General features: G+C 37.8%; 1 protein-coding gene across 3 annotated transcripts in view; it reads left to right on the plus strand.

Annotated features, from left to right (window-relative positions):
• Nucleotides 1–23,254, plus strand: part of LOC311067570 (uncharacterized protein) — a 31,727-nt gene that overhangs the window by 3,505 nt on the left and 4,968 nt on the right. Inside the window, exons 2-15 of one of the 3 annotated variants that reach the window (XR_014603237.1) lie at nt 2,320–2,676; nt 9,474–9,575; nt 10,953–11,039; nt 11,138–11,230; nt 11,379–11,453; nt 12,830–12,943; nt 20,368–20,502; nt 20,629–20,712; nt 21,092–21,190; nt 21,309–21,389; nt 21,754–21,849; nt 22,138–22,236; nt 22,693–22,777; nt 22,940–22,968. Coding sequence is in view for 1 of the 3 variants with exons in the window: in XM_084089518.1 (XP_083945644.1) it covers nt 2,320–2,676; nt 9,474–9,575; nt 10,953–11,039; nt 11,138–11,230; nt 11,379–11,453; nt 12,830–12,943; nt 20,368–20,502; nt 20,629–20,712; nt 21,092–21,190; nt 21,309–21,389; nt 21,754–21,849; nt 22,138–22,236; nt 22,940–22,968 (1,451 nt within the window). In the remaining 2 variants the exon portion in view is untranslated. The remainder of the gene's footprint in view (nt 1–2,319; nt 2,677–9,473; nt 9,576–10,952; nt 11,040–11,137; nt 11,231–11,378; nt 11,454–12,829; nt 12,944–20,367; nt 20,503–20,628; nt 20,713–21,091; nt 21,191–21,308; nt 21,390–21,753; nt 21,850–22,137; nt 22,237–22,692; nt 22,778–22,939; nt 22,969–23,254) is intronic. The other 2 variants (XR_014603238.1, XM_084089518.1) reach the window with 2 other exon arrangements.

Consider the following 23,254-nt stretch of genomic DNA (forward strand, 5'->3'; position numbering starts at 1 on the left):
TAATTCTACAACTTCCCTTTCTGGTAAATTGGCAGAATCGAAAAGGTCCTGTTCACATATGATCCATCAACGGTAATTTACCAGTAAGGACTATATGTGTGAAAGGGGTTATGCTGATGTAATGAGGTCACAGGTGTGTGTGTTTTAGGGTATTTTACAATGGCTTCAAAAGCAATTCAGCCAATCATAATCAAGGACTGGAACTATCAATATATTATTAAATAGAAATGATTAAAATAGTCTGTTTGAGTTTTGTGCGTCCAGACTTGATGACCAGTTTTTGAACATAGCTGATTTATCTAATGGCTTGGACTGTTATTCATTGGCACAGCGATGCATATCATTATTACACTTAGGCTAAATGATAACATGAGATTGTTAAAGATTTTACAAAACAGGCTCGATTTAAAGTCTGCTTGTTTTTTTGGAAACAGCCTAGACAATAAAAATAAAGTTGAGGTTTAAAAGACAATTAGTTATATTATTGATTTAACTGCACTGACACTGAGAGCCAAACTTGTACTGAATTGAACTGGATAATGACACTCACAGACACTCCCACTAAGCAAAATGATGTCCAAAACACGTCTTTTCAACGTCTTTGTCACAAAAGTCGGACGTTGAAATGACGTCCACTGAGGAGCCAGAATGAAAGTTTTTATGACGTCTTTTTCTGACGTGTTCTGCACGTCTGATATAGACGTTCGTCGAACCTTCGTACAAGCTTAAAACTAGTTCAGATGTGGCCATTGTGGACATATTTTCAGCATCATTTATGGTCTCATTTATACATAATTACTTTGACTATTGCTGTCAGATGATCTTAGTGAGAATTAACAGAGGTTTAGATGTTGATATTTGTTTAATTTGAAGTGTCACCATTGTGGTGATCAATGTTTGCTTTAGTTGGGCTCTTGGTCCCCTTTCTTTTACTTTAACTTTTATTTGACTGCTTTAACTGTGTGTTTGTAAAGCACAATTGTTGTGGCAGAGAAAGCCAATAATAAGTAAGATCAGCTGTTTTCAGCTTATTGATGATCATGAAATCCTTACAAAACAAGCATCTAATGTTGTCAGATGCTTTGGCGTTCATAACCACCAACCTTGTGGAACTGCAATATTGGTGTGAAAAGCATTAAAATGATCACTTATTTGAAGGTGTATAAAAAGCATGTGCACATGATGTTTTGAGCAAATGTATCATATAGTCACACACAGACATCAAGATTTTGCATATGATTCACAACAGTGGTGACAAAAAAAACAAAAACAAAAAAACCTACATGCTGCAATGCATGATGGGTAGCTTTCATAGTACAAAACTCATCCTTAATTCCCAAGCTTTTTTGTTTTGATTGTCACCGTTGTTGTGATTCATATCCAAAATCTTGATGTCTATGTGTGACTAGATGTTACATTTGCTCAAAAACATCATGTGCACATGCTTTTTTTTATACACCTTCAAATAAGTGATCATTTTAATGCTTTAGGCACCAATATTGCAGTCCCACAAGGTTGGTGGTTATGAATGCCAAAGCATCTGACAACATTAGATGCTTGTTTTGTAATGATTTCATGATCATCAATAAGCTGAAAACAGCTGAGCTTACTTATTATTGGCTTTCTCTGCCACAACAAATGTGCTTTACAAACACACAGTTAAAGCAGTAAAATAAAAGTTAAAGTAAAAGAAAGGGGACCAAGAGCCCAACTAAAGCAAACATTGATCACCACAATGGTGACACTTCAAATTAAACAAATATCAACATCTAAACCTCTGTTAATTCTCACTAAGATCATCTGACAGCAATAGTCAAAGTAATTATGTATAAATGAGACCATAAATGATGCTGAAAATATGTCCACAATGGCCACATCTGAACTATAGTTTTAAGCTTGTACGAAGGTTCGATGAACGTCTATATCGGACGTGCAGAACACGTCAAAAAAAGACGTCATAAAAACTTTCATTCTGGCTCCTCAGTGGACGTCATTTCAACGTCCGACTTTTGTGACAAAGACGTTGAAAAGACGTGTTTTGGACATCATTTTGCTTAGTGGGCTGTTATAGAACTGAATTGAATCAACATTGAAATTGAGCTGAATAATGGCACTATCTTCTGTAGAGCTGCTTTATGGCTGGAATAAGTTTAATGATGAATTTTCCGACATTAACATTTTTCACATTTTCCTGTTTATTACTGTAAACCTGTAGCCTATTGTATAAAACACTATATAAACAAATATAACTTGACTGTTTAATGTAGAACAGCCTAGTGTTTATTATTTATTTAAAATGGTTTATTCTTACTCCTTTAGAGCGTCTGCTGGTATCAGGATCGAGTCGCTCCATATCTGCGTCTGTGGGTGAGGACGTCACTCTGAACTGCTCTGTAGACTCTCACATCAAACCTGAACATATTGAAGAGGTTTCATGGAAGAAAACGGATGAAGATGAAGATATTCTGGTTCTGCTCTATCAAAACAATGAGGCTTTACCAGATTCATCAGATGAACAATACAGAGACAGAGTTGAGTTCTTCACTGATGAAATCCCCAAAGGAAACTTCTCTCTCAGACTGAAGAGTGTCAGAACTGAGGACAAAGGAGTTTACATGTGTCAAGTGTTTGCTGGAAGACTTTCAGCCAATACAACGGTGGTATTGGAGAGACTGGGTAAGTCAGAGATATATTCTAGATTAAGACACCAATTTTGTTAAATAATAAATATCCATATCCAGATTTAGAGTGAGTTTCATTAAGTTACAAATATTATTTCCATATAGTGTTATTTTCCACTGGGCTACCTGAACATAACTGGGAATTAAAGAACGGTTTTGTATTTACATTTACATTTAGTCATTTAGCAGACGCTTTTGTCCAAAGCGACTTACAAATTAGGACTAAATTAACCGAGTCATCGCGAAGAGGCAAAAACAATGCAAGAAGTGCTCAAAATACGAACTTCAGGCATTGTTCAGAGTAGCATAAGCCCGATAAGGGAGGATAAAAGGAAAAGGAAAGAATTTGTTTTTATTTGTATTTTTTATTTATTTATTTTTGAGGTTAAGTGCTCACGGAAGAGATGGGTTTTCAGTTGTGTTTTGAATGTTGTCAGGGATTCTGCATTCCGGATGAGGGTGGGGAGAGCGTTCCACCAGCATGGAACTGTGAATGAGAATGTTCTGGAAAGTGATTTTGTGGCTTTCTGTGATGGAACCATGAGACGTCGCTCGTTGACCGATCGTAGGCTTCTGGTAGGGATGTAGGCTTGGCTCGTAAGAGCCAAGTGATAGATCTGTAAGCAAGCGTCAACTTGAACTTGAACTTGTGTGTGTGGCGCTGAGGACTGACTGCTGATAGTTGTTATTTTGTTGGTGAAGAAGTTAGCAAAATCGTCAGCAGTTAAGGAGAAGGTGGGTAGTGGTGGAGGTGGACAGAGGAGAGAGTTGAATGTCTTGAAGTGTGATCGTGTGTTGGAGGAGCTGTTGATTTTGTTGTGGAAATATGAAGATTTTGCAGCATGAACATCCACAGAAAAGGAAGAGAGCAGAGACTGATACATACTCAGATCAGATGTGTCTTTTGATTTGCGCCATTTAGAGGGAGTAGCGCGTGCAGGCCTGGAGGAGAGAGGGCAGATATTGTCTAGAGAAGAAGTTAGAATGGAGCATAAGGTATCCGTTGCGGTATTCACATCCAGAGATGAGAATTGTGAGGGTGTGGGAAGAGAAGATGACACAGCAGAGGAGAGATGGGAGGGAGAAAGTGAGCGCAGGTTTTGTCTGAAAGTGACTGGTAGGGGGGTTGGTGGTGCACGGGTAGGAAGTTCTGAAACATGGAGAGGTCTCACCAAAATGTTGTCTGTGATGCAGTTTCGTGTGTAAACCAGGTCCAGTTGGTTGCCTGATTTGTGAGTACCTGTGGTGATGAGTCATTTGAGATCGAAAGAGGCTAGGAGAGAGTTGAAGTCTGTTGCATACGGCTTCTCGAGATGAATGTTGAAATCACCAAAGACTACAAGTGGGGTGCTATCCTCAGGGAAAGAGGACAGCAGCACATCCAGCTCCTCTACAAAGCTTCCCAGCTGATTACTACAGTATGGATCTTATTGGGAGTTGTAAGTGTAATAGCATGATATTCAAGCGAGTTGTTATTGTATAGAGAAGAGAGCGCTGAGTATTTCCAATTGTTAGAAATGAGAAGCCCTGTACCCCCACCCCTCCCAGACTGGCGAGGGGTGTGAGAGAAAGAGAAGTTGTTAGAAAGAGCAGCAGGTTTTGCTGAGTCTTCTGGACAAATCCAGGTCTCAGTCAAGCCCAAGATATTAAGAGTAGATTGAGATGCAAAGGCTGGAATAAAGTCAGCTTTATTGACTGCTGACTGACAATTCCATAGACCCACAGAAAGAGAGCGAGCGCTGCCTCCTGCGCGTGATGAAAGAGCGTTGTCGAGAGACAACAGGAATACATTGAAAGCACATGTTGAGTAAGGGTAAATAAGATAAAAGTGTGAAAGGAAAGGGAGAAGAAGATACTTCAGTGCCTTCCTGGTGTCCTTGCTCGGTGGAGTCGCACAGGTAGAGTCGATGGTCTTTACCCGAGTCGGCCTTTACCCGAGTCAGTCTTTACCTGAACACGAGAGCTGAACGCTTCTGCTGACGCTTCCGCGACATCGCACAAACTACATAGATATAATGCTTTCACCGCTGAGTGAGGACAGCTGTCTCGGCCCAGCAATTAGCACAGCAAACACAAATAATCCGAAAATGGGAGGAATCGAAACTAGCTGTTGGACTTAAGTGTAATAAAATTCAAACTGCAATTCTTTTCAGACACGGCTGTTATTTAAAGTAGGAACGCGTATAAATAAAATACAGATTTATGTGAAGGTAAAAATAAGCAGAGAATCGAAAATAGCCTTACCTTGACTCAAATAGTAAACTGAACAACAGGAGAACTGGATATTAAGAAAAAAACACTTGTGCGCTCTCGCCGTTTCCACAGACTGACCGCTTGTCCACATCACCAAAGACTACACTTCTGTATGACAGAAGTAAAGTACTTTATTGTCATTCAGAATTTTTATGATATTATTTATGTGTAATCTACACTCAAAAAATGTCACACAGAAAAAGGTATCTATGGTTCCATAAATAATTTTTTAACATCCATGGAATCTTTCCATTGCACAAAGTGTTGTAGTGGAAAAGGGTTCTTTGAATTTTTAACATGTTCTTCACGCTAAGACAAACAAATTGTTATTTTAAGAACTGTTCACTATAATCTTCTTTGGTGAACCAAAAATGGTTATTTCTATGGCATCGCTCTGAAACCCCTCTCTTGGGAAGCTTATTATTTAAGAGTGTACAGTACCTCTCATTCTTGTGAACAGAGACAAAAGTGCATCAGGTACGAAGGACAAATATTAAAATGTAAAACATTAAACCATTCTGCTCGTTAAAGACCACTCTTGCAATAGCATTCTGGATCAGTTGCAGAGTTTTGACAGTTGATGCTGGAAGGCAAGAGAGCAATAGCCGAGTCTGGATAGAACAAGAGCTTGGACAAGGAGTTGTGTAGCATGCTCCGATAGAAAGGGCCTAATGTTGTAGGCTATAAGGCAAATCTGCAGGACCAGGCAGTTCTAGCAATGTGGTCTGTGAAGTTTAACAGATCGTCAATCACAACTCAAAGGTTCCTGGATGTCCTGGATGGAGTTATGGTTGACGAACCTAGCTGAATATAGAAGTTGTGATGAAGTGCTGGGTTGGTCGAGACCACAAGTCTTTGTAAAGTTGAGTTGAAGGTGGTGGTCTTTCATCCAGCAGGAAATGTCTTTCAGGTAAGCCGAGATGCGAGCATCTACAGTTGTGTGTCATCAGCATAGCAGTGATAGGAAAAAACATTTTTCTGAATGACAGTTCCTAGTGATGACATGTAGATGGAGAAGAGAAGTGGTCCACGCACTGAGCCTTGAGGCACCCAGTAGCGAGACGACGTGACGTAGACACCTCACCCATCCATGAGTCAAGTCAAGTCATCTTCATTTATATAGCGCTTTTAACAATGTAGATTGTTCCAAAGCAGCTTTACATTGATAATAGGAAATTAAAGTAAAGTGTTTTGGCTTTATAGCAGCTCTAGAATAAAGTTATTGTCCAGCTAAAGTTAGTTTGATTGATTCACTTCCGTCGCAATGATCATAACAGACACCGTTTTAACAGAAAACTCTTAAGTTCTTTCTGTGCAAACTTCAAAAACGCGAACCACTGAGAACGTCAATGGCGTGCACATTCGTATTACGAGTTCAGTCTATAGGTATGAGCATTTGAATATATGTGCGCACGCGTGTAGTCCTTCCCTACAAATCAACCCTCAACATACTACTTGTCTGGCCTTAAAATTAATAATACAGAATTTTTATCGCTTCCACGTAGCCACGTGAACCGGAATTATCCCGACAATACTTTATCTGTAGATAGGTAAAGGGAGGGGAGTGAGGCCTTCACAGGGAAGAGCCTAGTTGACACTTCAGGACTGCGCTGTCGTCGCAGATCTGGATACAGCCTGGATCCTGCGGACTGCGGTAAACCTCGGGATAAACAGAGAGACTAATATTAGCGTAGACGCCATTCTTCTTATGATGTAACGAGTACATCAGGATTTATGGGAAGTGTTCCCGGTTCCGGCTTACCTAATCTATGCAGCCTAACATTGAATTATAAAAGTATATAATGTGTTATGTGTATGCTAGGTCAAAGAGATGTGTTTTTAGTCTAGCTTCGACAACCTGAAGGACCTACCTGAGAGGTAAGACTTGAACCATTGGAGTGCGGTTCCTGAGATGCCCTTCGTCTTGAGGGTTGACAGAAGGATCTGGTGGTTAACTGTGTCAAAAGCAGCAGACAAATTTAGCAAGATGAGTACTGAGGATTTGGAAACTGCTTTTGCCAGCCCCAGAGTCTGCTTTGAAACCAGATTGGTTGTTGTCCAGGAGGTTGTTCTGTGCATAAAGGTAGAGACTTGGTTGAACACGACTCGTTCAATTGTTTAAGTAACGAATGGAAGAAGGGATAAAGGTCTGTTATTTTTTACAGAATGCTAGATTTAGAGTGGGTTTCTTAAGCAGTGAGGTTATCGGAGCCTGCTTAAATGCTGTGGGAAATGTACCACTGTGAAGATAGGTGGATAGATGATGAGTAAGTGTGGGTATAACTGAAGAAGAAATTGAGCGTCAGCGTCAGTTCTGGCAGGCCAGGTAGTCAAGACGCTGCTAATGCTGTTTGCTAACAACACTGTCCCGTCAGCTGATCTGCTCCAGCTGAGCTGCATTAGCTCGTTAACTCCCCTCGCTGCTCAATGGCCAAAGCTCAAACAAGGCGCCCTATTTAAAGCACATTCAGTTGCTCATACATACTTGCTGCTCGCTTCTGCGGATCTGTACGCTGGTAAAAAGCTGTTTAATTCCTTCATCTAGCTTGTTTCTCAGAAGGTGGCTTAGTCATCTCTTCATAGCGCTTACACTGTAGACTGTCAAAACAGTCAAAGACAGATAATTCTAGGTAACAGCATGTTTTAGCTATTGTGGTCTTGAATAGTCATTTCAGTAATTAATAATTTTTACCATAATATAATTGCTAAATTAGGGTGGCTCAGACGACACCGTTCGAGACACTCAATTTCTGTTTTGGGGGGAATAGCTCATCTAGTCAAAATTATGTGAGAGCCCTTATGCTGCTGCTGCATCCCCTCATGCTGATAATGCTGTCCCTATATGCGGCTGCTATCTCCTCATACTGTGCTGTCCCCTGACTCTGCTAATTCATGATGGTCAGGGGACTCATCTGATCAGAACATACTGCTGCTGCTGTCCCCTGATTCTGCTAACTCATGGGTGGTCAGGACTCATCTGATTATAACATATTGCAAATTATCCGTGTATATTTGTAGATTACTAAGCATATAAATTGTTAAAATAAAATCATCCTCTGTATCTCAGAGGATTGCCAGGTGTGGTTTTGTTTGGGGGGATATTTTAGCTCTCACAGTCCTAAACTGTGTGAGCGTTCCCTAATGCTGCTGCTGCTGCTGTCCTCTGACTCTCTGCTATTTCATGGTGCTCATGAAAGGTCAGAGGACTCCCTGAACAGAGCCATACCGCCAAATTCAATTCAGGAACATCAACCTGTTTGCAATCTATTCAATATAAATTCTTTAATTATTTTTATTGTCTGTGTTCTTGACTTAATGGACCTGACAGAAATGGCGTGAAGAAGATGAGTGGGAATAGGATCAAGCGGACAGGTAGTAGGGTGATTGGAAAGGATGAATTTTGGAGGATTCTGTCTCCGAGAGTGGAGAGGAGGGGAGAATGTATGTGTTAGCTGTTAAGATGTGCTTGTCGATTTGTGAAAAATTGGCCACTGATGGTTATTTTATTTATGAAGAATGTGGCAAAGTTGTCAGCTGTTAGGCTGATGAATGAGGGGGAGGAGGAGGATTAAGAAGAGAAGAGAAGGTTTTGAAAAGCGTGCGAGAGTAAATTACATTTTGGAATTAGCAACAGAGGCTTGGGATTAGATGCGTAAGAAATTAGTCCTACACACAAGAATGCTCTTTAAGGACAAAAGCCTGACAAATCTCTTGAAATACATCATCTGAACTATGTTTTGAGGTGTGGTGGTAACCATAGTATAAGTGGAAGAATTAACTCAAGGCCGTTGAATTATTAGAAAAATAACTCTGCTTCGTGTCGTGGCTACGATATCCACCTCGGGTGTGCATCTTTTTTTTTATTAATTCAATGGCCTTTCATCAATTATAGATGCCTCATTAGCGGTCGTTTTAATGGGCAGCGATACATAAGCCGTCCGCCATATTGGAGCGGTCCGTGAACATTCGAGAACAAGTTGACTAAGCATCTGCAACCGCAGGTAGACGCATGTATGAATATCTATATATATGAAATAGATTTCTGCAGATGATTTTGCTAAACTAACACAATACAAGACGAAGGCGTCAGCTGACATGACATTAAAAAGTTACCATAGTAAAAGTAAAAACATTAAAAGTACCATGATAAAAACATGTAATATTGAGTTAATACATATAAAAACACAAACCAACACATTCTCACGTGTGAAAGTTTATCCAATTTCTTCTGGAATTTAAATATTGGTGGTTTCACAACCAGAAGCTGTGCATGTGGTGGCATTATTGATTCTTACTGTGAGTGACGACACGCTGACCATTGCAAGATGGCGGCCGCGTCTACGTGTCTGCAGTGTTTTCCTGTCATTTCCTTTTGTTGTCCTTCATTTTCATACTTGTATTAAATTTTAAAAAAGAGCCATTATTCATGATTCACATTCATGCTTACAAGATCATAGTAATGACATTTGTAGGTCAATATACAGGCTATCCTTCACAATAATGTAACTCTGTTCAGTAACTGATGTCTGTGTTTCACAGGTTTCTCTGTTTCACACATAATGGTGTTGATTCTCTGTATTTCTGCATCCATATCTGCACTTCTGCTCTGCTTTATAATCTACTGCAGATCACAAAGTAAAGGTAGGTCTATGTGAATGCCATGGCAGTGCTCTTATCTGCTATAATTCGCAATTTAGCAGATACAATGAACAATTTTACTGTGTTTGTCACCACCTGGTGTCCAATGTATAATCTAAAAATAGTAATGTAAAATGTACTGTAAAGAAAAATTTCTAACCGGCATGCATCTGTCACGCGCTGGCTTGACTAGATAAACTCAAGAGGCTTGACGCAGATGACCGATACAAACACATTTAATAACCACCTGTCCGTTCCTAGTACGTGGATTACTCAGTCAGCTGGATTTCATTGTTGACGATTTGACATGATCCAGGATTGTTAGGTTCTTCAAAGCTCATCCTGGAGTCCCAGATAGCAACATTGTTTCGGCCCAGATCCGACCCACTAAAGTAAATCTGGTTAAAGTAAATCTGGTTAGTAATAAGTGAAGCTGGTAATGTTGTTTGTGGAGTTGTTTAATCCTCCTCTGCTGAGATCTTCAGAGATTTAATGTCTTCTTTTATCTTCAGTTGATATCATCTAAGACTGTGTCTGAAGTAATTTGTAGTTCTTGTGTTTCTGCTCGTCTCTTTTTCTGTTCTCTTCTTTCCTTCAGTGATTCTGCTTGTTAACAGGCTTATTAAGGCTGAGATGACTCCATATTTAATACACAGACTTTGTGGCTCAGATAAGGTCCAGTTCTGGTTTATTTCTTTGCTCTTGGCTGACATGTGGCATTGCTATGGCCTGCTTGTGGCCCAGATCTGGCAAACAGGAGCAGTCCACCCAAGGACCGTCATTCCACACTGCATGTGGGCCAGATCTTCATTCCACAAGTGCCAGATCTGGGCCGAAACAATGTTGCTATCTGGGGTTGATGTCATTGCAACTGGTCCGTGAGCTCAAACCTGCTCGGGAGCAGCTCATTTTACATAAACAGGATAAGATTGTATCTTTTTAAGTGGAGGTTATGCTTAAAGTCTATCCCAGCCACTGCTACAAGAGTACCTTAATGAACCAGGAAGCTGGAACAATAATCATTTAAAATAATTATAATAATGATTTAAAAATAAATTTGCAAATAATATTATAATGTTGTGTAGTCAATCATAGATATAGCCATAAATACAAAGGGAATAATTACCTAATCATTTTATTGGAGTCTTGCACACAGTTACAGTTTGAGTCTATGCCGTGCATTAATTTGAACAGCTATTATGGAAGTGGCTTGATGCGGCGCAGGAGATGCAGATAACTGTGTAAAAAAAAAAATGTTTGCTGTATTTTGTCAAAATGCTCAATTACTAGCATTTGTAGTTAAAGAAGTTGAACCGATATTTAATTAAAACTTAATTTAATATCTGGTTAAACTGGATTTAATTTGTCGTTTCTCTGTAGATCTAGCGCTCCGTCTTCAGATATTTCTAGTCATCTGTCCAAATTTGATCATGTGTCTTGCTTTTGTCTTCTGGGGTGTTTCTGAAGGTGAGTGTTTCACTACTGATTGTTTATCAGTGTATTATAATATAATTCAAGTATTTGTTTATTCATACAGCAGTTATTATTATCTGGTTTTGTTTCAGGGTCTCTGTTTGAGACGGTCTCTTGTTCTGCTCTTTATTTTCTGAGACCTCTCTTATTGCTCTGGACGGCTCCATATGTAAATGAGCTCACAGGTATGATTTATTTATGATGACTGACAGATTATTAGACAAAATAGAGTGTACGTAATTTATAAAAAAAAAAAAAACATTTTCCATTAAAAAGTGTGAAGTGTGTTATTGAAATTTGTGTTTAATTATTTAATCTTTTTCTGTTTTACAGGCAAATTCAAAACATTTATTCAAAATTACAGTTGTGAAACAGAATATATAGTTTTCTCAGCTGTTTTTTATTCAGGTAAACAAATCCAAAAGTAAATTAACAGTGTGTGACAGTTTTAGTATATCAGGTTCTGCATGTGTTCAGTGCTGAATCTCCGTGTTTAAGGAACTTAAGACAATTTATGATCACTCTTAACTACACCAGCTGATCATGAAAAAAAAAAAAAAAAAAATGTATTACATGTGTTACAGTTATTACAAATATCATTTATAGTCACTTAGACACTATAACATGCTTGAAGTGCCTCTAAATTCCTTCACTGTAAAAAATTATTTGTTGACCCAACTTGACAAGTCTATTCATTTTGTTGCATTAACCCAGTTACGTTTAGCAGTTTATTGTGAAGTAAATTCAACTTACAGTACAGGTTGGTGTAATAACTTGCAGTAAATTGGGCGAAATTCCTAATTGTAATATCACTCACTAGGCATTCAATATTTGTACACTGAAAAAAAAAAAAAAACTGTGAAATTTACGGTAAAATAAATGGCGGCTGGGGTCACCAGTACATTTTAGGTTTTATAGGACTCAAATTTACGGTAATAAAAAAAACCCTGATAATGTTCATTAACTGATAATGTTAATTTTCCATCACATTAAAGTGCTAAAATATGCTGTGTGCCTTTATAATATGTTGATATCCACCATAATAATACAGGTGGTAAAACAGAAAACCACATGATGATTAAAAGTTCACCGCAATTAGTTTTCCACAAGCAGAGGTATACAGTATAAATATAAATAAGGCGCACCATGTCATACACACAAATACAAAATAATGATTAAAACATGATTAAAATAATGCAATAAGCATTAATTACACAACATAAAATGTAACATAAAACCCAAATGTACATAACTTATAACAAAAATTAGGAAGAAACATAATTATTTAAATTAAATAACATCAAATGTGAAATGTCAATTTACGTTTTTTTCTCTGTAAATTATAAGATAACTTGTTCTTGACAGAGTAAATTAAAACAAGTAAGCAAATTCAGATACTGGGTGAGCCGTGTCATTCAAGCTTGACGCTCCTTTTTTCTTTTTTTGTTTGACCAGTAAAGTTGTCTCTCATCGCAAATACAGAAATACAGAAATACTCAAAATGGTGGAGTTTCAAACACGGGTGAAGTAGTGGTGTTTTCTGGCGCATGCACATTTTTTACAATGTTCTCAGTATGTTTTGTGATGATGTCAGAGGTCTTATAAGCAGAAAAAAGGTCATAGGCTCAGATTCAGACTGTCAGTTCAGCTAATGTACTGTAATACTGTACATAAACAACATATGTGAGATGAAAAGGGTGTCTTTAATTTTTGTGATGTGTATTTATGTTTTGGTTGGCTTTAAATTAGTAATATTTGTTTTTTTATTTCTTGATTTCTTCCAGTTCTGTTTAAATCTGCCTTGAACAAAAGTATGAATTACGTGGGATTTGAAGGTGTCATGATTATACTCTACTTTGTAGTGGCGCTTCTGTTCGAAGTCTTCTATATAATTTTCTGTAAGTATTAATATCTGATTCCTTCAATCAATAACAAGTGAGATATGTGCTGTGAAATCATGTTTTTATCAGACTAATGGTGTTCGCTATGGGCACAAAATATAAAAACCATAATATCAGAACTGATTTGTCAGTTAAAGGATTAGTTCACTTTCAAAAAAAATATTGCTGATAATTTACTCACCCCGATGTCATCCAAGATATCCATGTATTTCTTCAGTCGAAAATAAATTTAAGGTTTTTTTAATTTAAGGTTTTTGAGGAAAACATTCCAGGATTTTTCTACACAGAATGGACTTCAATTGCAACCAACTATACCAATGTTCAAAGAAGGTTCAAATGTCCGTCTCAATGCAGCTTCAAAGTCTCTACACGATCCCAGTCGAGAAATAAGAGTATCTAGCGAAATGATCGGCCATTTTCTTAAAAAATAAATAAATAAATAAATAAATATATATATATATATATATATATATATATATATATATACTTTTTAACCACAAATGCTCGTCGTGTACCATCTCTGAGATGTGCCACGCATTGCGTCATCACGTTGGAAAGGTCACGCTTCACGTCATCTATCTAAGTTATTTGTCTGTGTACTCCGGTTCAAAGGTAGGGAAGGGCGAAAAATTTCATCTCATTTTCTCCTCCAACTTCAAAATCGTCCAACATCTTTGTTTTAATTTATTATAATTATTATTTTTATTTTTTTCGTGACCTTTCCAACGTGATGACGTAATATGTGGCACATCTCAGAGATGGTACATGACGAGCATTTGTGGTTAAAAAGTATGTATATATATATATATATATATATATATATATATATATATATATATATATATATATATATATATATATATATATATATATATATATATATATATATATTTATTATTATTATTATTATTATTATTATTATTATTATTATATTTTTTTTTTTTTTTTTTTTAAATGACCGATCATTTAACTAGATAAGACTGTTATTTCTCGACTGGGATCGTGTAGAGACTTTGAAGCTGCATTAAGACGGACATTTGAACCTTCTTTGAACATTGGTATAGTTGGTTGCCATTGAAGTCCATTCTGTGTAGAAAAATCCTGGAATGTTTTCCTCAAAAACCTTAATTTCTTTTCGACTGAAGAATGAAAGACATGTATATCTTGGATGACATCGGGGTGAGTAAATTATCAGCAAAAATTTTTTTGAAAGTGAACTAATCCTTTAAGTAAAGCATTTCCATTGGCCAAGGTGAGTTTATGTTGCAAATTTTATGCACTTAAATTTTTATGTATTAACTTGTCTTTTCTCTCTTTTTTTGCCAGTGTTTTTGTTTGCTCACATGAGCTGCTTGGTCAGTTCATTTGGATTTTGTCCGATGTCTTTCCCCACTTTGATTAGTAATTCCAGTTTTATGGCCTGTCTGGTCTTGACCTTCTTGATCATCTCAGTCATTGGATCCTCCATTCCTACATCTGTAAGCATATTTATTGGCTGATTAAAACTTAGACCTGATCGATGACTTGTGTTGGTCTGGAGCCAGTTGGTTTTTGTCCGAGAGACTATTCCAGCATTTGTAAATAAATCTGTTAAGTATTCTTCTGTTGTTGGGTCTTTTCTTTAGTGATCATTTTTATTATTATTATTATAATTATTATTATTATTATCATGACAGAACACTCTGGCCAAACATGGACCCACAGGAAGAGTCACCTTTGTGCAGTTCTGTGGAACATCAACGTCAAGGAGTTTTGCTTGGCCGACAAGAAGAGGAACTAGGCTATGCTCGTCTGTGGATGCCTTGACCATCAGACCGATGACCACCCTCTCAGTCTTCTTGACCCAGCGGGCACCTTGATGTCAAAATTACGTCACGAAATAGGTAAAAAATTAAAGTCATATTGACGTCAAAGTGTCGATGTCAATTTGATGTCAAGATTTTGACCTCTACTGATGTCATTTTGCCAAACAAAAAGGTGAAATGCATGGCCGTACACTTATTACCAGCTTCACTTAAAACTAACCAGATTTACTTTATTTAATTTCCGGTGTAATGAAATCATATTTTGTATTTTAAAGTCACCATGATGGTGGTTAGCGTTTGCTTTAGTTGTGTTCTTGACTCTTTAATATAAAATTTTCTCTGGCTGCTATAATTGAGTGTTTATAAAGCACAATTGTTGTAGCAAAAAAAGCCATGAGAAAATGAGATCAGGTGATGTTGGCTGTTTATTGATGATGATGATGACAATATCATCATATAATTGCCTGAATCCCTGATCTTATTTAGTGTCTAATGCTTTGATTATATAGAACTTGTGTTTTTAATGTTGTTTTATAATAGAAGACAATTGATTTTACAGCATGAGAGCAATGTTGTTTATTAAATTAATATAAAGGATTTTAAAAACATTTAGTGCATTAAACTTTTTCCTCTACATTATTACTTGGCCATCAAGAATCAGTGTATGACTCTCATGGTGACAATCAATGAAATGCTTCATGCTGCAGTGCATGTCACCATTGTTGAGATTCATATGCTGTTTCTTGATGTCTGTGTGCGTCTAAGTAATGCCATATATGAAAGGTTTTTGTGCACTAAATAGTTTTTAAAAACCAAGTATATATTATTTGATAAAACTGCTAGACATGCTGTAGAATCAAATTACTTCTGTTATGAATAAAACAGTTTTAAAACCACAAGTCCTATATAATCAAAGCATTAGACACTGAATAAGATCAGGAATTCAGGCAATTACATGATGATATCGTCGTCGTCATCATCATCAATAAACAGCCAACATCACCTGATCTTATTTGCTCATGGCTTTTTTAGCTACAACACATGTGCTTAAGGGTGCTTTCACACTTGGTTCGATTGCCTGTTCCGAACCCGAGTTCGATTGCTCCCCCCTCCCCCTGCCCCCGATGGACTGTGTTCACATTATATGATTTGTGTCTGAACCGCGGTACGCTTGCGTCATCAAGCTGCAGCTGGCGCGTACTCGTGTTGCTTGGTAACCGCTATGAAAAGGCGTCAAAATGGATAGAATTGCTCGCTTCACATTTGTTCTTCTTTTTTTGAACCTTTGGTTTTGTTTTCAAAGAAAAGATACAGAAACACACTTGCGTCTGTCTGCCGCAAAAGTATTAAAACCGTTCCAAAGACAGCGTGATGTCCGCCGAAGACAATTTTTGTGGAGGCAAGCAGAAATCATCTCTCTGCTTGCAGTGCGTCAATCCCGCTTTTCGTCAAGGTAAGTGTATATAGACCCTTTTACAGTTGTTAAACACACACGCACGCAGGCACGCACCACATTATATGGCATCAATAGCGGTTCACTTCCGCGATTTGGTACGATTGCGTTCATATCAGCAGCGAACCGTACCCGAGTTCACATGAACCGTACCCCAGACCACCTTTTTAAGCGGACTCGAGTACGGTTCGCGGGTGCACACCCGAGTTTGGAAAACAGCGTTCACATCATCCAAACGAACCGAACTCTGACGTCATTCGAACCCGGGTGCGCACCAAAAGTGCTAGTGTGAAAGCGCCCTTATAAACACACAATTATAGCAGCCAGAGAAAATTTTATATTAAAAAGTCAAGGGTCAAGAGCACAACTAAAGCAAACGCTAACCACCATCATGGTGACTTTAAAATGCAAAATATGATTTCTTTAAACTGGAAATTAAATAAAGTAAATCTGGTTTGTTTTAAGTGAAGCTGGTAATAAGTGTACGGCCATGCATTTCACCTTTTTGTTTGGTTTATTCCAACCAAAATTCAATGACTGCCGAACGATGGAGCTTGACATCAAACAAACATTGGATTTAGAAATCAACCCGACTTTCATTTTCAACCAAAATCCAACGACTGACGACGCTGTAATCTATATCCTGTACCTGCTGGGATCAGCATCATGACATCTTGACGTCAAATAAATGTTGAATTGACATCAAATACCAACAAAGCATGACATCAAAATAACATCAAAATGACATCAGCAGAGGTAAAAATCTTGACATCGACACTTTGACGTCAATATGACTTTCATTTTTTACCTATTTCGTGATGTAATTTTGACATGATGATGATGTCATATTGATGTTAAATTGACGTCAAATGCCCACTGGGGAGGCTCAAATGGATAATTTTCCAGTTTTTGCCGGTGAGCTCACTCAATGTCATTCATTGTCTAATTCAATACGCAGACCTATGCATTGGAAAGATCTAAAGTGGCATTTGTCATCTCCTTACTGACCGGAAGAACTTGCGACTGGGGGTCCGCCAACTGGAGATGCTCAACCTCTGTGTTGCTTGGATGTTCACCTTTTTAAAACTGAAATGATCAAGGTTTTGATCAGTCTGTTTTTGGCAAAGAGGCTTTCAGACTTCTTGTGGCTCTCCAGCAAAGCAAAATAATTGTAATGGACTATGCCATTGAATTCCACACCCTGAAAACGTGCTTCTTGGACGGTCTTGTGTAGGATGTTAAGGATGAGGATTTATGTCCGTGGCCCCCCAGAGTCTTTGGATGACCTCTTAGATCTCAATCTTTGCTAGGATGATTGTATGGAATTGAGGTGCAGAGTCCAGGGAGCCTCCATCAGATCATGGGTGGAGCCATTTAATTATCCTTCCTTCCTAAGAGTCACTAATTCCACCAACTCTGAGCCCATGCAGGTGGACAGACTTTGCCTCACCTCAGAATAAAGACAATGGTGGTTGTCTAAAGGCTATGTATTGTGGTGTTCAAGGACATCTTGCTGTATCATGTCCAGTAAAATCCAGAGCTCGCCAGTAGAATGGGGAATTCTGGCAAGTCGGTCTTCAATCTCCCCACTTCTTGGGTCTCGTACTTCTCTTTGTGCATCGGTGCTCATCAATAGTTCAGTCTTCAAGTGTTCTGCGCTCATCAACTCGGAGCGGAAAAGTTGTTTTATTGATGAGGGTCTTCAGAGGGGTCTTCTCATTCATCTCCTCTCTCCTCCTCTTTCTGTTCATTCTCTTGACGGGCACCGGTTGATGACCATCCCTCACGTTACTGGCCCAGTGAGTTTGATCGCCCTTCGGCAATCACCGAAAGGATCTGGTGTTCTGTCTGTTTAATTGAGATATCCCTGGTTGTCTCTTCACAACCTACACATTAACAGGGCAGATAGTTTTGTTTTTCAAAGTTCTTTTTGTCATGCAAATGGTTTGGTTTAGGCCCTTTCTGTTGTTTCTACTTTGTCTGTGTTGCAGGAAGAGACAATTGATCCGTCCCTGGTTTCTGATATACATCAATCTGCGAGTGGTCTTCAGTAGGTCCTGGGCTGCCTCTCTTTTACCCCATAAGTTGTATGATTATGGGATCGACCTCACCCCCTGGCACTTCTCTGCCCCAGCCCTGTCTTTTCTCTTTGTCCGCTACTGAGTGAGCGGTCATCTCAGTCTCTGGCAGCTGACATTATCCATCCCTGCCCCTTTCTGGCGGGTGCTGGATTCTTCTTTGTGAAGATGTATGGCTCTTTGCACCTCTGGATTGACTATTGGGGAATGCATGACATGACTATTAAGAACAGGTACCCCCTACCTCTTATGTCTTCAGCTTTTGAGGTTTTGCAGATGGCTAGATTCTTTACAAAGTAAGGTTTATGCAATGGTTATCATTTGGTCTGGATGAGGGAGGGTGTCGAGTGGAAAACGAATTTTAAGACACATACGGGGCACTTCAAATATTTGTTTTTTTACCTTTCAGCCTGTCCAACGCTCTGGCTGTCTTTCAAGCACTTGTCAATGACGTGCTGAGAGACATGATAAATAAACGCATCTTTGTGTACTTGGACAACATTCTAATCTATTCTTGTTCCTTTTAAGTGCACATCCAGCAAAGTGGAGAAGTGCATTTTTCATGCCTAGTCAGTTCTGTTTCTTGGGCCCTGGAAAGGTAAAGGCTGTTTCCAACTGGCTCTCGTAAAGATCTTCAGGATTTGCCAGTTTTTATCTGCGTTTTATCAGGAATCTTAGTCAGGTGGCGGCTCCTTTGACGGCATTAACCTCCATCAAATCTTAATTAATTTGGTCTTCAGCTGTACAAGAGATGTTTGCTAAATCCAAAGTCTTCATCTGATCCCATTTTTGTTACTCCTGAGCAATCTGTCATTTTGTTATTTTTTGGTGGACGTGGATGCCTCAAAGGTTGGTGTCGGAGCGGACCTTTCTCAAATATCCTCTCATGATAAGAAGCTTTATCATTGTGCTTATTATTCACACTGTTTGTCTCCCACAGAATGGAATTATAGCACTAGCAATTGAGAGCTGCTGGCAGTCCGTCTGGCTTTGGGGGAGTGGCGTCACTGGCTGGAGGTAGCGGTAGTTCCATTCGTTGTGTGGACTGACCACAGGAACATGGAAAATATTCGACCAGCTAAACTCTTTAATTTTTTGGGCACTTCAACTATTACAGACTTGGTACAAAAAATGGCTAGCCCAACGTATGGTCCTGGTGTTTTGTTGGATTTTGTTACTGGCTTCCCTCCATCCAGTGGCAATTCTGTTGTCTTTAGCATGGTCCTTAACATCACTCCATTGCCCTTCCCAAACCTCCCTCTGTTAAGGAGATGGCCTGGGTGGTCACTGACCATGTCTTCTGGATTCATTGTCGTCTGGAGGATGTGGTCTCTGACAGGTCCCAGTTTGTTTCCCATTTCTAGAGGCAGTTCTGTCGGCAGATTGGAGCCTCCGAAAGTGTGTCGTCATTCTTCCATCCTCAGGCCAATGGCCAGACCGAGCGTGCGAACAAGGCTCTCGAGTGGATGGTTCGATGCCTGTCCTCCCATAACCCCTTCACCTGGAATCAGCAACTGACGTAGACCTAGTATGCCCACAACTCCTTGCCGGTGTCTGGGCTTTGCCCATTCATGTGCTGCTTCCTTTGTTTTCTTCCCAGGGTTCTGAGGCTGCTCTTCCCTCATTTCAGACTTGTATTCAGTGTTGTTGCCATGCCATACCTGGAGGAGGGCAAGGGAGGCTTTGATCCAGACCTGGGAATCTGGAATTTTACATTTACATTTCATACTTTATTGAGCTGTCCTCAGTAAAGTGAATCTGTACATTCACTTGTGGGCATTTACATCTTTTACTTTCAAAATGCAAATGAGTGTTAGTATTTCTTTCACATTGTCTACTTTGTTTTTAATATGTGTAAAATTTATGTTTTGATGTTTTGATGGCTGTGTGTAAAGCTTTTCACCTGTTTGTCCCTGTGAGTTAATGATTTTGAATAGTCTATGTGTGTTATTCATGTTTATATCATATTCAAGGGGAAACGGTGAATGATTGTGTGAACTGGTTCAGTACTTGTTTATCATGACTCTAATTTAAAATCAGATCAACCATTTTGATTCTTTTATTAATTGTTGTTTTCTTATACAGTGTTGGCTAAATTCATTGAGAGAATAAGTGAACAGATAATTGCTATGTTTGAGGTTTTGGCTGGTATAAGCTTTGATGTTCTACCTTTACTACAATTCATCATCCTGTTTTATGCCTTTGGATCTGCCAGAGGAGGTAAATTCAACTTTACAAACTATTGAGATTGAATTATGAGTAAAATAGTAGAAGAAAATGTTATCTGTTGATGTCTGTCAGTAAAGTCCAGTAGCTGTATTAATATAATCACTCTTCTGTTTTCAGGATACTTCATTGTTGCAGTTTTACCAGTGTTTCTCATAGTGACAAGATACAATTGGGATGAGACATGTGGCCAAAAGATGGGCTGTAAGTATTTGAATTATGATCTAATTCCAGATGTAAACACATAAATCATGACAGCATAACGTGATCTGTACATTTTTCAAAATGCTTATATCTCTTTCACTGTTATTAATTTAGCAATTATAATTTTTACAGTTAAACTATTATACATGTAACGATTATTAATTTCTTATCTTTGATGATTTTGAATGTATAGCTAATTGTAGAAATATTTCTAGTCTCACACACTAAATCTGTTATCATTTGTTGGGGACATTTGTGAGATGTTTTATATTATGTTTGCAGTGTATCATCTTGATTTTACAGTATTGATTTTTTTTATCCAGTCAGTTTCAAACCCAGATATATGGACACTTCTTTTAATTTAAACCATGTTTTTCAGGTTCACCTTCAGTCAGGAGATCAGTGTGGATAATTATCATGTTATCAGTCAATGCTGTAATGGTTTATTTCTACATCATAACTTTGGAAAATGAAAAAGGTATGATAATATAAAATACTGTTGTTACACTTATGAATTACAAAAGTCACTGAAGAACTTTGTCAATGAACAGAAACTGTTACTGTGATGATGAAGCTGATGTTTTGTTCATGTACAGATCGTATGGGATGGACCTGTACGATTGCGTTTCTTCAGTTACTCTGGGCAGTGGTAAACTTCGCATGGTCATTTAATTGTGGTACAGTATTAATCACCTGCGCTGCGTATCACTCTGATGTTTTTCTGTCTGCTCTAGTTCATTCTTTTCATTCCCTTTTATTCTACTGAAGAGAGTTTGAGTGTCAGCATTTACCAGCCCAGTAATGCTTTATTTAGAATTTCTTTTGAGGTCAATCTATTGTGTGAAACATGTTATGATTGTGTATTTGTGTATGTGATGTTACATTAATGTCAGGTTTTTAATCAACATTATCAAATAATATATTTGAATAACAGACTGGTGAGGATTTTAAATGATGTGGAGATCAAAAAATGTGGACTCATTTCCTTTAAATTATGATATTAAACTGTGCTGTATCATTTGATTTTTTTTTTTTTTACAGAATTGCACCGTTTTGTTCCAGTGTATCTGTTTGGATCAGTTGCTGTTGTTTTAGTGAACTCTGTTACACTGATGACTGAACTGACACTGAAAACAGGTGAGTGAACACAACACTTCAACACCATATGTATCTGATTACAGTGCATAACCTATAACTCATAAAGTATGTGGTATATAAATAAACATATTTTCTTCTTAACTGAATACAGGTAATAAATCATTGTAAAGCAGAAATCACCATCTTAGAGTTAATTTGATTAAATTATTCTTATCTGAAATTGAAGCAATTATACTTCACACAAACATAAGAAAATTAATCAGCTGATGTGACTGTGGGGATTACATTTAAAAACATTGATTTAATTGTCTAGTATCTTATCCTCAGTGAATGGTTATGGTGCAGTTGGAGATCTGAGAGTCGTCGTCTTTTCCTCTGAATTCATCTTCACTCTAATTCTGATGACTTTACTGGTATTTGAGCCATGTGAGTACAAAATTAACTTTACAATTACAATACAATTAGATTAGATTCATTCCATTCACTTCATATGTTTTAGCATCTCTCTTATTTGTTCAAGGGATCTTCATTTAAAAATATGACGCATATAAGACCAATCATCGTCTGTCTTTAGGTTGTGACACTTACAGGAAATAAATGATCAATTTTGTATCTTGATGATTTGATTCATGAATCCCACACATGGACTATGACTTGTTTATTGGTTGCGAGCTGCTGTTTGACTGAACTGAGAGAGTCAAACACACTCAAGCTTCGGTTTGATTCACTGAGAGCTGCTCACAGTTTACACTAATGAATTAGAGAATAACACTATATTACTCATTCACAATCATTTTAATATTATTTATTGTGGTCTTTAAAGACATGGAGATGATTCTATTGTTTTTACGATAATTATTACTCATGACTTCATTCATCTAGACCTCTAAACACTCACGCCGTGCTCAGATACAGAACACACCATTAAATTCATTCAGATGTCTAGACCATATATTCAAAGCTCTTGGTGAGTTAATGATGTTTTATTTTATTTTACTTTTATTTTATGATGTTTTTAGTTAAATTCACGACTCATCTGTTAGACGTAGACTGATGTGTTTTGCCAAATCTGATCAGCATGTAAATAATCCTGTAAATCTTGTTTCCTTCACTGTCTCTAAACTCACAGTGATCAAAACATGCCTGCCATCACACCAGGTTAGTATCATATTTACTGAATTGTCCTGCAAAATCTTTAGGTGTATTCAGTCATTTTATCTTGTATCTTTGGCCAATATGACATTATACTTTATACTGACATATCAATGTGGATAACAAAACAAAATTTCCTTCAGCTTTTAAAAATGAAGAATGAAGAAGTTGTGTTTTGAATGAGAGGAGATGATGCTTCATACACTATACACTGTAAAAAAGAATACATTGATTTTATTGATATCTAATTAATAAAAATGAGGCAACAGATTACAAGCAATATTATTATTTA

This window comes from Abramis brama (assembly GCF_963993115.1).
Source record: "Abramis brama genome assembly, chromosome: 1".
NCBI classification, from domain to species: domain Eukaryota; kingdom Metazoa; phylum Chordata; class Actinopteri; order Cypriniformes; family Leuciscidae; genus Abramis; species Abramis brama.